The sequence below is a fragment of the Aethalodelphis obliquidens genome, unplaced genomic scaffold (genome assembly GCF_003676395.1).
Source record: "Aethalodelphis obliquidens isolate GAN/ISIS:26980383/991018 unplaced genomic scaffold, ASM367639v1 scaffold77, whole genome shotgun sequence".
In the NCBI taxonomy this organism is placed as follows: Eukaryota; Metazoa; Chordata; class Mammalia; order Artiodactyla; family Delphinidae; genus Aethalodelphis; species Aethalodelphis obliquidens.
The window spans coordinates 4,398,659-4,414,618 of NW_020838021.1; the positions used below are offsets into that span (position 1 = coordinate 4,398,659).

At 37.5% G+C, this 15,960-nt stretch overlaps 1 protein-coding gene across 1 annotated transcript in view; it reads left to right on the forward strand.

Moving 5' to 3' along the window:
- LOC113612446 (teneurin-1-like) overlaps nucleotides 1-15,960 on the forward strand; it is a 299,439-nt gene that overhangs the window by 67,606 nt on the left and 215,873 nt on the right. Inside the window, exons 2-3 of the mRNA XM_027092334.1 lie at nucleotides 11,138-11,398; nucleotides 13,026-13,082. Coding sequence (XP_026948135.1) covers nucleotides 11,138-11,398; nucleotides 13,026-13,082 — 318 coding nt within the window. The remainder of the gene's footprint in view (nucleotides 1-11,137; nucleotides 11,399-13,025; nucleotides 13,083-15,960) is intronic.

The window sequence follows — 15,960 nt, forward strand, 5'->3', positions numbered from 1 at the left end:
AAGGCAACTAGCCTGTTAAGGTAGGAATGGCAAATGTGTGTCACTGGTATTGAGTCCACCTGATCTGTCACAGTACTTTATCGCTGAGCTCAGATTGGCCCATGAATCCTTCCTGCCACATTAGGATCATACCTAATTTGTTGATCATGTTTGCATCAGTCTAACAATCAAAGCATTCAGGAATTTTAGTGTCCAGAATCGAAGCCCTTCTGATTTCACCATAATGAAGGCAAAATGGCAGACAAGTCAAGAGAAAGTCACCTGTCATTTCCCTCATTCATGGCGGTTTGTGAACACAGATTGGTTTTTCAGTCTTATCAATTATGTTACTTTGTTTCACTGCTCCCAGTGTTCAATTGTGACATTTGAATTAGGCAAACAAAACATTCTTGTCTTCTCCATTTTCTAAAAACTTGCTTATTAAGGTATAATTAATATACAGTAAACTGTACATATTTATAGTGTGCAATTTGGCAAATTTTGACCCATGAAAACATCACCACAATCATCATAGTGAGCATATCCATAACACCCCAAAGTTTCCTCTTGCCACTCTGTAATGCTTCTTCCTCTACCACTCCCAACCTACTCCACTCCCAGGCAACCTGGGATCTGCTTTCTGTAGATTAGTTTGCATTTTCTAGAGTTTTACATAAATGGACTTTTTGACCCTTTAAAAAAAATCCAGCATAGCTTGATATTTACCCATGTTTTTGTATGTATCAATAGTTCATTCCTTTTTATGGCTCAACAGTAGTCCATTGTATGGATATATGAGAGTTTACAGTTATTCACCTGTTGATGGCTATTTGAGCAATTTCCAACTTCTGGCTATTACAAATAAAACTGTTGTTTATGTACAAGTCTTTGTATGGACACACGATTTCATTTCTCTTGGGTAAATAGTTAGATCATATGGTAGGTGTATGTTTAACTTGATAACACGTGAAGGTCTAATTAGCCCTAGAGCAAACGTTGCACTCCACCCACCTAACAAAGCTTAATAGCAAGACCCAAAAGGGTAAAACCGTTGCCAAGTATGGACCACACACCAAAACAAAGTTCAATAATAGGTATAGGAATGCAAAACCCTTTTTGCGTACTCTACTCAGTGCTCATGAATTATGAGGTTTTTCACTCTGGTTGAGAACAGGGACTATTGGCAGTCCTGTTTCAGATTTGCAGCCCTGTTTCAGATTCAAAGTTGCTTCCTTTAATCCTTTCAGATGGTTCTTTCTCCAGTCTCAAGTGTTTCCTTGCATCCATGTGCTGTTCCGGACTCGGTGAACATCCAGGGGGACCCTCTGCAGATCTCTGGAATTTTCTTTCTCTGCAGCTCTCTCCTCTTTGGTACTCTGTACTGCTAACTCTAGCTGTCTTGGCTTTCCCAGACTACCAGGTCCGTCTCCACAACTCAGAGAGACTGCCAGGCTCCCCTACAGTCTCCCTCCCCTGTGCTAAGGCCTGGAAACTCTTTGCAGGCAGTAAGCTGGCGCACTCATAGGGCTCATCCCATTTGTTTCCGACATCTCAGGGATTACCGTCCTTTTTTGCCCAATGTCTGAAAACCATTGTTACATATATTTTGTCTGGTTTTTGTTGCTGCTGTTTGAGGCATGAGGAGAAATTTCGTCCCTGTCACCCTATCTTGACTGGAAGTGGAATTCTTCTCCAGAATTTAACGTTTTTCTCTAAACTGAATTCAAATTCAGAAGTCCCTGATGAGTATCCTAAAAGTTCTTTCTACAACTTTTGCCCGTTTGGAAAGTTTCTTCTATCTCTGGGGAAAAAAAAAAAAGACACATTCTCTGAGTTCATGAAAACAGAGTCTCTCAGAGGAGCCACCTATTTAGTCCAGGACACTCTACAAATTTGCCAAGATGGTAATTTCTATCTGGTATATGGGATGGAACCAATGGGTAAGAAGGACAAGAGAAGTTTTGACTCAAGTCAGCTGAGAGATCGTCTTCTACCAAGGCTTTGTGGCTGGTTTGATCAAAGCCCTCCCAGTTCTATACCCTAGGGTATATTTTGAAGAATTTTAATAGGAATTAGTTTCCCAATTCTTTAAGCCAAAAAGAATAGTGAGGACAGCTTCCTTGGTGAGACTATCTCAGTCAGAAGATGGTACAGAGAGCTTGTTCCCCATTAGTTTAATATTGCTATAAATTGGATTTTTTTCCCTAAATCCACAGCCAGTGTGTTGCTGTCTTTCTCTTTCTGCCACGTTTGTGGCGCATCAGTCAAAATGCATAGCTAATTTACCAAAATAGCAATTTTTCAATTTGCAGTGGTAGGCATTGTTTTATGTTAAATAAAACCATCTCATATGTGTTAGAATTGGATTCAAGAACTTAACCCTTTCAAGAGTGGTTTCATATTAAGTACTGACTTTAAAACTTTGGTATTTTATGCTCACTCCTTGCCTAGAATTATTCTAAGGCTGGAAGGGATGGCAATACTACCTTATATTTATATGTTCCTTCATAGATCATACAACACTTTGCAGAAATTATCTCATTTGATTTTGAGAGATACCAAAAAGTTTAGAAAACTCTAGGATCCGGAGGTCTGATTCAGGAGGTAATACAGATGATATACATATAGAGAAAAAAATATAAAATCAGACTTAAAGCCATGTAGTAAAGAATAGAAATGCTATAAGGAAGGATGAGATTATTAGGAGGAGGGAGAAGAAAGTCAGAGAATACTTTGTGAAGGTACTGACCCAAACTGGATATTAGGAATTAGATTGGTGAAAAATCAGAGGGCCGTATTCCAGGTGGTTGACACAACATGTCCAAAGATACTGAGGCACAAATAAATAGGTCATCTTTGAAAGATGGTTAACAGGAATCCCCTAATGGAGCAGAATGTAGTTTATTCAGTAGTTCTTTGTGGACAGTGACTCTGGTGCACAGTTCTACCTTGACATCTTTACTGAATCATCACAAAATAAATGCTTACAGATTAGGGTAGAATGTTGTAGAAGTCACATTGTTTGCTTTTAAGAGTATGTGTTTGAAGCACTCTCAAGTGTTTTTAGTGGGCATCTAACTCTTTAGCTCACTGTTCTCACTTCTCTAGATGAAATTGTGCTGCACATTAATGCAGTTTAACACACACACGTACACATACAAATACATACATTAAACAAACAGCTTCACATACTTTGTGAACATAACGAAAATATGGAAGTATACATGGAAGACCATAGTGGTCAATAAAGATTCAGGCTCCAAAGTGATATGAACAGCCAGAAAATTGGACCAGCACAGGTAAGAAATGAGAAATTTTTAGGGCCATTGAACATCATGCATTTTCAGTGTTCAGTAGCCCTGAAAATCTCTCATTTAGGCCAGGAAGTCTCAGTCTCATTTGAAATGTTGAAATAAAGAGAACATGCACAGGTTCTCATTGATCTAAATTTCTGTTGAAGTCCAGGACCTCCCACCATCTTTTCTAGTCCTTGATTATTTTTCCAGACTCTTGTTATGAAGGCTGTAGAGCAGGCCTCACCTTTTTTTATTGTAGTGGTAACTGCTGTCTGAGTTAGCTTCAGAGCAAATTCTCCCATCTTATGTGAGGACAGTCTAAGCTGGACCCTGCACTAAGATGAATATTAGTTCAAGGAAATAAATAGAAGTTGTTTATTCCCACATCAAATTTCCTTCCTTCCTTAGATTGCTGAAGGATATTTTCATCTTTTTCTAAATAAGATTGGAGTCCCTTTTGATTTCTTCTAGGTTCCTATCTCATCTCCCTTCCTTTTGACTTTATGCTATAATTCTGTGTCCTTCTCTGGTTTGAGCCATTTTTACAGATTTGCAAATCAGTATACTTTTTTTTAACTGTTTATTTTATATTGGAGTACAGTTGATTAACAGTGTTGTGTTAGTTTCAGGTGTACAACAAAGTGATTCAGTTATACATATACATGTATCTATTCTTTTTCAAATTCTTTTCCCATTTAGGTTATTACAGAATATCGAGCAGAGTTCCCTGTGCTATACAGTAGGTCCTTGTTGGTTATCCATTTTAAATATAGCAGTGTGTACAAATCACTATACTTTTGAGAGCATCTTTTTTTTACATTAACATAGTCTTTTAACTATGTTCTGGGATGGCTCCAGTTAGCCAATATCGGTCACAAAGGATGAATGTTTATACTTCGGGCTTTTAACTCTACCAGATTTTTTGCCTTACTTTTCACTATACTGACAGATGGGGAAATCTTGAAAATTAAATAAGGCAAAATTGGTAGGTCCTGAGTACCGAAATAATGGGTGCATTTGGAACTCTGAGGGGGGAGATTAGGCTTCAGGAAGCTTAGTTATTTAAGTCATCTGATATCCACAGGCTCCAGACTTGCATGTGGGAGCACTCCATCTCTCACTCTGGTGCCCCAGAAAAGGCTGATGATCCCTGAGCACAAAAACAAAGGTCAGGTCTGGGTGGTGTGCCTTTAATACTCTGTTGTCATTTGGACCTTTAAAAAGGCTCTCTGTGATACTAGCCAAAGGACATGACATGGTCCTGTTAACTCACTCTGCTCAGTGCCTAGTGCAGTACTGTGCATTTGATACACCTTTTTCACAAAGTAACAGAAGAGAAGAGAAAATTAAATTGGGCTAATTTTCTAAGACTAGGGGAAATCAGAGAAGTCTATTTTGTTTTGTTTTCTTGACTTGAAATTGAGTGGATGTTCAGCAGAGGTGTGTTTAAGTAAACTTAGATGAACTGATTTGTTTGACAATTTGATATCATTTCCCCTTCAAAGCCCCCAAACTGAGAAATATAAAATGGTAGCCAGTTGTGAAAATTATCTGCCTCCTGTGTAGTGTTGCTCCTTCCTTCCTCCCTCCCTCCGCTCCTTCCTTCCTTCCTTCCTTCCTTCCTTCCTTCCTCCCTTCATTCCTTCCTTTGTATTTCTTGCTTAAGACTGTAATAACTCATTGTATTTTTCCCTAGAGCCAGTAATGAATTATTAGTGGGTCTGTAGTATTTTTTTTAAATTTGTTTATTTATTTTTGGCTATGTTGGATCTTCGTTTCTGTGCGAGGGCTTTCTCTAGTTGTGGCAAGCGGGGACCACTCTTCATTGCGGTGCACGGGCCTCTCACTATCGTGGCCTCTCTTGTTGCGGAGCACAGGCTCCAGACGCGCAGGCTCAGTAGTTGTGGCTCACGGGCCTAGCCGCTCCGCGGCATGTGGGATCTTCCCAGACCAGGGCTCGAACCCGTGTCCTCTGCATTGGCAGGCAGATTCTCAACCACTGTGCCACTAGGGAAACCCTGTAGTATTTTTAATTGTGTGAATTTTTATTCACTATGCCATAGAGTACAGTTTGTAATAGCCATGTTTATAAACTGATAATTTCATGTTTGATGAGGAACTATTTATTAAGTAGACTTTTTACATGATATATTTTATGTACTCGGTTTATTAATAATCTTGCAATTCACAATGGATTACCTAGGTTGTATCAGTACTTTAACATAGCAAGACTTGTAATCATGACACAAGATCTTATTTAGCTAATATGACTGATTATCTTTCACAGTGGAAGTATGAATAGCACCTTGACTCATAAAACCACTAGTTCTTTTCCCATTCCAATTTGAAAATATTAACCATTCCACATTTTTCCATAACAGGCTTAAGTTATAATTACAGAAATTTATAGAGGTCAAGGGAGGTCACCTAGAGATTTGTTTCTAGTTGGACCTGAACATTTTGCAAATGAGAAAACTGAGGCTCCAAGATATTAAATGACTTACCCAAAAACTGCATGGCTAATTAATAACAGCTGTCTTTGCATATAGTCTGTAAGTCTTGTTATGAATTACAGTAATTAAAGCTAATAATTTTATCCCCTCTCCCTCTTTCTTATTTTGGAAATGGACTACACTCTTTGGAAGTTATATTCCAAATCACTCAGGTCATGGCTAAGATATACCATGCTTTTTGGCCTCCAGTTATTTATTTGGAGTGTGATGACTTAAAGCTCCATTTTAAGAGGAAGTGTGGATGGGTAGAATTTAAAGAAAAATAAAGTCTTGAGCTCATCAGAAACTCAGAAGTTCTAGAAAAATGCTGATATAAGTATTACTTTCCCTTTCAAGTTCTGATAAATGACTTCTCCAGGCTGAACACCTGAAGATCAATCCCTAGATTCAGAGAGAATATACAATAGTTCATTTTATTCAGCACTTCATAGAATTTTTAAAAATTATTAAATTATTGGCATTAGTAGAGGCCTAAAGTGATCCTTCGTGCCAATCCACTCAATCTAGTCACATGATTTCCAACTACAGAATGTTCCCTTAGCTGCTGAAAGCTACCAGTGATCAGTTTCATCTTCAGTTTCCCCCCTAAAACTGATTTTCGAAAAATGGTTTTCAATAATGTTCCTAGGAAAAACGTGCTCCCTAGAGGATCAGTGAGAAATCACGAGTCACTTAGCCTTGATTGCCTCTTGACTTATAAATAAGCAAAACAGAATTTTGACTACCTTTTTGTTCATATTGCATGTGCTTTCTTCCACTAGGAGGAAAAAAGCAGGGCCTCCTTCTGGCTCAGAGACGCTTAACTCCACTCTCTTACTATCTGGTGGGGTACAATCCACTAAAAAAACAATTGTAGAGGTATAATTGAAGTACAATAAACTACACATATTCAAAGTGTACAATATGATAAACTTTGGTATGTATACACATGTGTAACTATTGCCATAGTCAAGATAGCAGATATTTAGATCGTCCCAAAGGTTTCCTTGTGCCCCTTTGTTCTCCATTTCTCCCTTATTGTCTTCCCCAGATAACCATTGATTTACTTTCTGTCACTATAGGTTGGTTTGCATTTTCTAGAACTTTATTTAAATGGAAGCATGCATTACATACACATTCTGTTGGTCTTTTTTCACTCATTTATTTTGAGGTCCATGCATCTTGTTATATATCAATAGTTCATTTTTTTTGACTGAGTAGTATTCCATAGTGTGCATATACCACAGATGATTTATCATTTCAGCTATTCATGGACACTTGGCTTGTTTTTAATTTTTAGCTGTTAGTGAGTAAACCTTTTGAACAACCTCGTACAGATTTTTGTGTGGACAGAAATTTTTATTTCTCCGTGATAAATGACCAGAAGTGCCTTGCTCTCCTGTTAAATTTAGCTTCACCTTTTTACGGAACTGCCAAAGTGTTTTCCAAAGTGGTTGTACCATTCTACTTTCTTACCAGCCGTGTATGTAGTTGCTCCACAGTTGGTGTGATCAGAATTTTTTAGCCGTTCTGGTAGGTCTGTAGTTGTATCTCATTGTGGTTTTAGTTTGCACTTTCCTAATAACTAATGAGGTTGAGCATCGTTTCATTCATTTATTGGTCATTCCTGTATCTTTTTTTGTGAAGGATCTCTTCAAATCTTTTGCCCATTTTAAAAACTGGATTTCAACTCTTTATTAATTTGCTCAGATTTTGTCTCCTACAAGGCTGCAAAATAGGTTTTCCTTACAATAAGAATTAAATACATGTTTGTAAGGCCCACATACATCATTCACTTGGCAACATCTGTGTCTGTTTACTCCTGAAATGTAGTTTCTCATGTTTCCAGTCTGTCCATTTAAATCCTAGATATTCTAAGATTGTACTTATATTTCTCTTGTGACTAGCTTTTTGGTAAGAATAGATCTATAATAAATCCATTGAACTTTATCTTCTCTAGGGAATCTGTAGCATTTTAGGTAACAAGGTTATATGTGCAAGGCTAAAAACATCCACTTATGGTGCTTTGTAAATGCTTTATAGAAAATGCATCCTGTGGGAATTTTGAACACCACCAAGACATTTGTGTATTTAAGGAAATAATTTACAATGGTAACATTGATTTCAAGAATGAGAAGCGAGGCTGTTCAATGAATAACACTTACTGTAAATAAGTGAAACTTTTCCTTTTCTTTCTTTCCTTATTTATTTATTAATTTCTTTCTTTATCATTAAAAAATGAACAACTGATAACTTACTTGCATTGTTTCATTCAAAAGTTATTTATCGGCAAGGCAGTGTACTTTTATCTGACTGTATCTAAGAGAATGTGGGGTTTAGTCTTTTTGTATTCAAATCATAGTTCCAATAGAAATATTATGTAATTTTTTTATCGTGTTACACCACATTTCCTTAGAAGGGAACAAATCCACGTTCAAGTTTCTTTTTGAATGGGAAACAAATCTCTTTAACAAAGAGGGATTGTGCTTACATCCATCAGTGGTTATTTTTAAAAACTTCTCTGTTATTATCTGAAATGACAGGTTAGCCATGTATTTATTTTTATTTGCTCATCCTTTTCCAATGAATGTCTTTACTATGACTCAGATGCTCATATTAAAATCTTTGGAAAGTCTCATCTCATATGCCATCGTATGAGTGAAAATAAATGCAAGTCTGTAAATTTATTTCCTAAATATTCCTAAAGTAAACTTAATTCCTAAAGTAAATTTCCTAATTAGTGCCCTGAATCCATGGCAAATAAATGGGGGGTTGGGGGGGGGCAGCAGTTCACAGTAATTCAGTTCAAACACTTTCTTGCTTGTGTCTCCAAATAGAATTTGAGCTGTTGTTGAAAAATCTTTGGTAATGCCACAATAAGGTTGCTCTCTCACTTCTCCCCTTTTCCTGGCTCCCGCTGATTTCAGAGAAATCTCTAGAGAAGCAGTTTTCAAAGTTTTCAAAGTCCCTGGACAAATAGCATAGGCCTTACCTGGGAACTTGTTAGAAATGCAGATCCTCTGGCCCAACTGCAGACCAGCTGAATCAGACACTGAAACTGGGGGCGTGGGGAAGTCAGGCCCAGCAGTCTGTGTTTTGACACGCCTTCCAGGTGATTCTGAAGCATGCCAAAGTTTGGGACCCACTGGTCTAGGGGAATGAAAGAAGTTGTGAATGCAGGCCTATATAAAATTCCTTTCCTACAGCTCCAAGCTGACAGATTCATGATGAGGTTGCTGTAGCAACAACTGCACAGTAGGATTGGATAATGAAACTTTGTGAAATTAAGACGCATGAATATTAACCAATCCCATATTCTAGATCACTAAGATTTATATTGGGCAAAATGGATTTTTACTTTTAGCCTTATGTCAAGAAGCACAGTTTCATAAGGTTTTATGTTTGACAAGTGGAAACCATGCCGTTTCTTAAGCATCACTCCTATAGAATTTAGACAATTTTGGTAGAAAAATAGAATTACTCTTAAAGACATTCATCACAGGACTTCCCTGGTGGCACAGTGGTTAAGAATCTGCCTGCCAGTGCAGGGAACACGGGTTCTATCCCTGGTTCGGGAAGATCCCACATGCCGCGGAGCAACTAAGCCCGTGCACCACAACTACTGAGCCTGCGCTCTAGAGCCCACGAGCCACAACTACTGAAGCCCGCGTGCCACAACTGCTGAAGCCCGCAAACCTAGAGCCCGTGCTCCGCAACAAGATAAGCCACCACAATGAGAAGCCCGTGCACCACAACAAAGAGTAGCCCCGGCTCGCCGCAACTAGAGAAAGCCCGCGCGCAGCAACGAAGACCCAACACAGCCAAAAATAAATAAAAATAAATAAATTTATTTTTGAAAAAGACATTCATCACAGAAATCATAAGTAACATCCTCAACAGTGACATATAACCCTGACAGAATTTATAATTGACTTTTCGTAATAAAATATAGTAGCTTTATTTACCTGTAATACCTGTTTCACAGAACACAGTGCTGGGTACCTAATGGCTGTTGAATAAGCATTAAGATATGATTTGTTAAACCCTTGTTTGGCAATTACATGTCACAAAAATTGCTATTAAAAATATATTTGTATTCTGTACTCTTCTTTCTAGTATACGGTCAGTCTAAATTCTAGCACTTTCTGTATTCAAAGAATTAAATTCATTTTAGGGTTTGCATTTTATTGATATGTGCTAAGGATTAGATGCACTCAGTTAAGCTTCTTCCTGGCCAAATGACATACCCTGTCTCTGATGTCAGTCTGAGAAAATCCTATATAGTGTACAACATCCCCGGATTACCTTATCTAAGTATTACATGGACATTTCAGATGATATGTCTTGGCATGTGGTCATTTTTCATTAACTTATTAAGGTCTGTTAAAGCATCTTTTCCCCCTTTTGACACCTTGCCATAATTGAATGCAAAATTGACTGTAAGACTGAATGAATGCCTGATATTCATGCAGTAAGTTGATGGGGCTTCCTTGGTGTCTAGCAGGCACCATGCCCAGATGAGTGTTTTAGGAAAAGGGGCTCTGTTGCTATCTAACATTGGCTATGGACAAGTGACATCTACCCTGTGGACTTCATTTTCCTCAACTGTAAGCAGAAGGGATTCATTACAGCATCTCTAAGACCTTAAACATTTTATGATTCTAAGGCTTAGGGGGAACTGGGGGGAGAATCCAAGCCTTGAAGCATTGCTGAGGTGCAATATACGATTGAAAGTTTTTTTATGTATTTCTTGAAAGAATGAATGAAACAATAATTAGCATAAAGTCAGCCTCATACTTCTTTGGAGACAATGGAAAGTAGTGATATTAAATACTTATAATTTTAGAGTTTAGACTAATGTGTTTTAGGAAAAATACTTTCAAAAAGTATACTTAATGTTTTTTCCTCAGAGTTTTCACATTGAATTATTTCTTCTTAACCCTAAGGTATATTAAATACTTAGAAAAGCCAATAATTTTAATATTTTAAGCATAGGTGTGCTCTGCAGATCATATATATTCTTCCTAGAAGAGAAATATCTTTTAAAGGACAGCTCTCTACACTTTATACTCCCCTGCACTCACTTATTTCATTACATTTGTGCAACCTAAAATTGTAGGTATAAAGCTATTTTGGGCATGCTTTTTCCAGAACCTTGTAAGAATCAACAGGAGCATAATTTTAAGCTACAGAAGTGCAAAATAAGCACAGAATCCTAGCTACCATAAATATAAAGACCAGAATTCTAACTTGGCAAAAACACATAAATACTAGCAATGGGGGAGAGGGACATAAGGACAAAAAGGTCGAATTTTACCAGGTATTTCTGTATGTTTATAAACCTTTTCTCTGAACTTTGTGTCTTCTCAGAGATGGAATTTTGTGAAACCCCTCACACTCTGTGCTCTGGCTACCAGACAGACATGCACAGTGTTTCTCGGCATGGCTACCAGCTAGAGATGGGATCTGATGTGGACACGGAGACAGAAGGTGCTGCCTCACCTGACCATGCGCTGAGAATGTGGATAAGGGGGATGAAGTCAGAGCATAGTTCCTGTTTGTCCAGCCGGGCCAACTCCGCATTGTCCTTGACTGACACTGACCATGAAAGGAAGTCTGATGGAGAGAATGGTAATAGAGCTATCTGTATTGTTTACATAAAACCCAGAGAGGATGCAGGTTTTAGCCTTTGATTTGTTTTCCTTCCCTATGTCTGCCTACCCTTCATTTTGTCTGCAGAATGGAGATGCAGGTTAGCAGGGTCCCATGGACAAGGCATGTACCTAAGTATCTGGCAAATAGACACATTCATTTACAATAATAGATGAAATACTTTTTATTTCTGGTGATTCCCCCGAAGGAAATAAATCTCATAGAGTCAGTAATATTGTGCATGTCTTATTCATTACTCACCTTTCATTTTCATCTTTATTTTCCAGTGCAATACTAGTGATATTTATTTTAGAAGTACTCATGTCATGTATTTTGGCTTTGTATCAATATATGAACAATGAGACGAACAGCTGTATAGCAAGCTTATTATGTATGTGCTCTCTATTCTGATTCAGATTAACCTGTCAAGTGTACAGAGAAAGGCAAATTAACCAGATTGGACTGAAATGATTAAAAAAAAAACAGAAGGTGAACATCAGCCATTTGCCAGACAATAAGTAGTAACAGCAGTGTCATTAAATTGTAGTTATATATTATTTTCTTACAACTTTTAGAAATGGAAAAGTTTTGTCATTTTGATTTGTTGGGAAGAGGTTAATTTATTTTGTTGTCTGCTTTTCTGTCCCTACCGAAGAACAAAGTCCTTTCATAAAAATCACATTACTGCTTATTAAACACATTAATCTAATCTCCTCCTCATTCTGTTTGTCTAAATTTCATAGGTCCCATCACCATGACCACAAAGCCTGGTCTGTTAGCAGTGGCTAATGAGTATTTTCTCAGGTGTCAGAGAGGTAGCCAACAGCCCTGTACCTGAAGCTTTTTCTATTTTATCCTCCTCTGCCTCCTTCAGCCTGTAGGAGACATTGGCCACAAGGATATAATCAGGAATGACATTTGTAATATCACTAAATATCCTATCACCAAATATCCTTGAGGGTCTTGATATTTTAGGTTTATTTTCATGTATGTATGTATGTATTGTTGACTTAGGCGAAGAGTGTAGAGGAGGTGAAGTGTGGAAGTGAGAAGGGAACATATTTGATCTGTGTCGTGCATATTCATGTAAGTGAAGCAGCAATAGGATGGAAGTTGGGGGACCTTGGACTAGTCCCTACAGTTTTGGGGCTTCAACTGTCAAACAGGAAAAATAACGACCAAATTTATGTGAAATGGGGTGATAGAGGCTCTCCTGTATTTCAAAGACATTGTTCTTCGTCATCTCACTCCTGACATAAGGAAGTTATAGCCAGTTCACTGGGTTGAAACATTAAAATAAAAGAAAGGAATTTCCCCGTAGTGCTCCACCATTCTTCTACTCCTGCAAGACCCTAGGTATGGGTTTCTTCTGGGGTGATGAAACCTCTGGAATTAGATAGTGGTAGTAGTTGCACAACTCTGTGAAAATACTAAAAGCCACTGAATCGTACACTTTAATAAGAGTGTGAACATTATGGTATGTGAATCGTATTTCACTGAATTTGTTATTTAAAAAATACTACTGGATGAAGGGTAAGGATTGAAGATTGAAGAATCCCAGATGACTTGGACAAGGATTAATTAGTAAAAATGTTTGCTATTACAGGTTTTAAATTCTCTCCTGTTTGTTGTGACATGGAGGCTCAAGCTGGGTCTACTCAAGGCAAGTGTTTCCAAATATTCAATGACAAATTATTTTACCTCACCCCATCCCTGACACCCACCCTACAACATTCAACCCTGCCTGTCTGATAAACAACACACAGGCCTGGTTAATTAACCTGTCAAAGATTAGTTTATTGGTAGCTTGTTGGTTTGCTTTCCTGTGGAAGACTTCATGTATGTGTATGTTGATAGTAATGAGGAGGTGAGGGGGGAGCTAGGTAGAATAGGGAAACGTTGATTTAGCATGAAGGCAGAGATTTACATCAGGTTGGGTTGGTTTTGGCCTCATGACTTTCTGTTCTATCAATACATTATCTATGATTTTTTACATGACTCTAGCCATTAACATAGTATATAGTTCAGATACTGTCATAACTTTACACCTAGCAAATGGTCTTGGTCTTTTCCTTCCGACACTCTGGCTTGGCTTAAGAATCACACTATACCTATGTCATCAATTATAAATAACACCTTCAAATGAAGGAAATGTTGTTCATTCTTTTCTGTAGACCTGTTTTTATACTGTGTCATTCCTTAGTGAGGGGACATTGGTGTCCTTTTACTTTTGCCTTCATTGTGCTCATTGGGCTTTGCCCCTTTGCAGAGGGATACTGAAAGCAATATTTATTAATGATTTTAATGAAAATCAAACACTTTGTGGCAGAGGGAATCCTCACATCTGACCACAGGGCAATGACTCAAAATATGTAAGAAACTGGGGGAAATGGATCAGAGGGAAGATATATTAGAATCAGCTTCATCAAAATGCATATTATCCTCCCCTTCTTCCACCACGAGAACTGCTTACTGTGATGAGCCACTATACGCACTGTGTTCACGTGCCACGTCCCTTGGATGTGTTAGGAACCTTCAAGAATGTTTGGGGCTGTTCAGTTTCGTTTTGCCTTCAGTCTGTAATCAGCCATCTACCTTGATCATGTAACACTGTTTACTGAGACAGAGTTGGAAGACTCAGGAGTAAAGGCTGTGTATCTTTTCTTTTCTTTATAGGTTTATTTTCCTTATGATTTATTTTAGGAACTGGATGCGCGACCACAAAATTGGGCAGGGCGCCGATATAAAACTATGATCCGCTCTGCTAAAAACTAGTCCTTAACTGTAAGCCTCTTTTGACCCAATGTGCACCTCCAAGGGGGACTTCAATAGAACATAGTGATAAAAAGTTTGTATTGTGAAGCCAGACAGCTTAGATTTAAATCCCAGCTGTGTGATCTTGGGAAAGTTGTCTAAAGTTTCTGTGCCTGAACTTCATCATTTGTAAAACAAGGAGAATATTACTATCTACCTCTAAGATTTTGTGATGATTGAATAAATTAATGTATATAAAGGTTTAGAATAGTACTTGTAACATATGAGTACAATAAGAATGTTCACTATTCTTACTGATCAGCACTTCACAATTTCCAAACACACTTTTAATATCTTTATCTCATTTCATCCTCCTGACCCATCTGTGGAATGATTCTATTGTTATCAGCATTTTACATAAGAGGAAGAGTTAAACAGCAATTCAGAAACAAGTTAGCTAAATACAATTGATTGTTTTCCAAATAGCCACTTTTTTCCTCCCTTGGATCATGAATGAATATAAGATACGAACTTGAACAACTTTTCTCCACTCAGAGTTCTGTTAAGTTTTACTCTGCTCCTACTAGTAATTTTCAGTAAGGAGTATACAATTTGGAATCTTATGACTTAGAGTAAGATTTCACCAATTTAGATTCCAAAAATTTTCAGTCAGTGATACCAGGCCTGGCCTGCCTTCAACATTTCCATAGATTCTCACAGAGGAGGTTTGAGTTGAGAGTGTAAATGGTTTTTCTAAAAAAATGTTAATTTGAAAAAACAAGTTATTTTTAACGAATTAACATTTGTGTACAAATGTGGCTATTTATTTCCCATTGATCTCATACATTCGTGAAAGCAGGCCTAGCAAGGAATCTATTTCAGTAATTTGAGTTTCTATATACTATGTTGAAAAGAGTAAATAGCTTAAAATTGGAGGGATTTATATACTTCACTACCTCAGACTCCATGCCATTGCATCCCTGTGTTTCAGTTAATGTCAATGACATTTTATTTTGTTTCTGTCTTCCTATATACATTCTGGTTTTTAGATTATTGATGAGGCAATGGGCACAATATCATGGATCGGTTTAGGATGATTTAAGCTTCACTCCTGTAAATTTGGGAGAGAAGTGAAGATTGGGGAAATTGTTAATTTGGGTGTGCTGTTCAACTGAGAAAGATTCTGAGATGTGATTTCAAAGACACTTTCAATTCTATCCATCCTAGGCTATAATGTCTTGGATTTTCTACTTATATTTCCAAAATCATGTCTATAAGGACTTATTTCTTTCATTTAATTAATCGATCAAGCCTTTGAAAATATTTATTTTTTCTCATTTTCGTAAACTCTATTTGGTTGCCCTTAACTGAATTGAAGTTTCTGATATGCTTTAACCCATGAAAAATTAAAATAAATAACCTTCCATTTCAGTACCGAAACAGACAGAGGTCTGCAGTACAAGGAAGGGAGAGCAGCAGGTAACAGAAGAGAATGTGGATTTCTCGTCTTTCACAGGGCAATCAGAACACTAAGGCACTTTATTTCCATTCCCTGAAATTTGTCCTAAGTAAACCCTTTGTTGTCTATTGACGCTTAATCGGCTGTTAGGAAAAATGCAGATTTACTCAAGTTAGCTTCAGCCTGAGGCCCGTGAGCAGGACACTTTGATATCAGTCATAATACTTTATTCATTTTACTCCTTTTCTACTCCCATTCCACGTTACTACCAACCTTACTATTCATTATACTTGAGTTGTGTATTTTCTATCTTCACGATGGTTTTTAA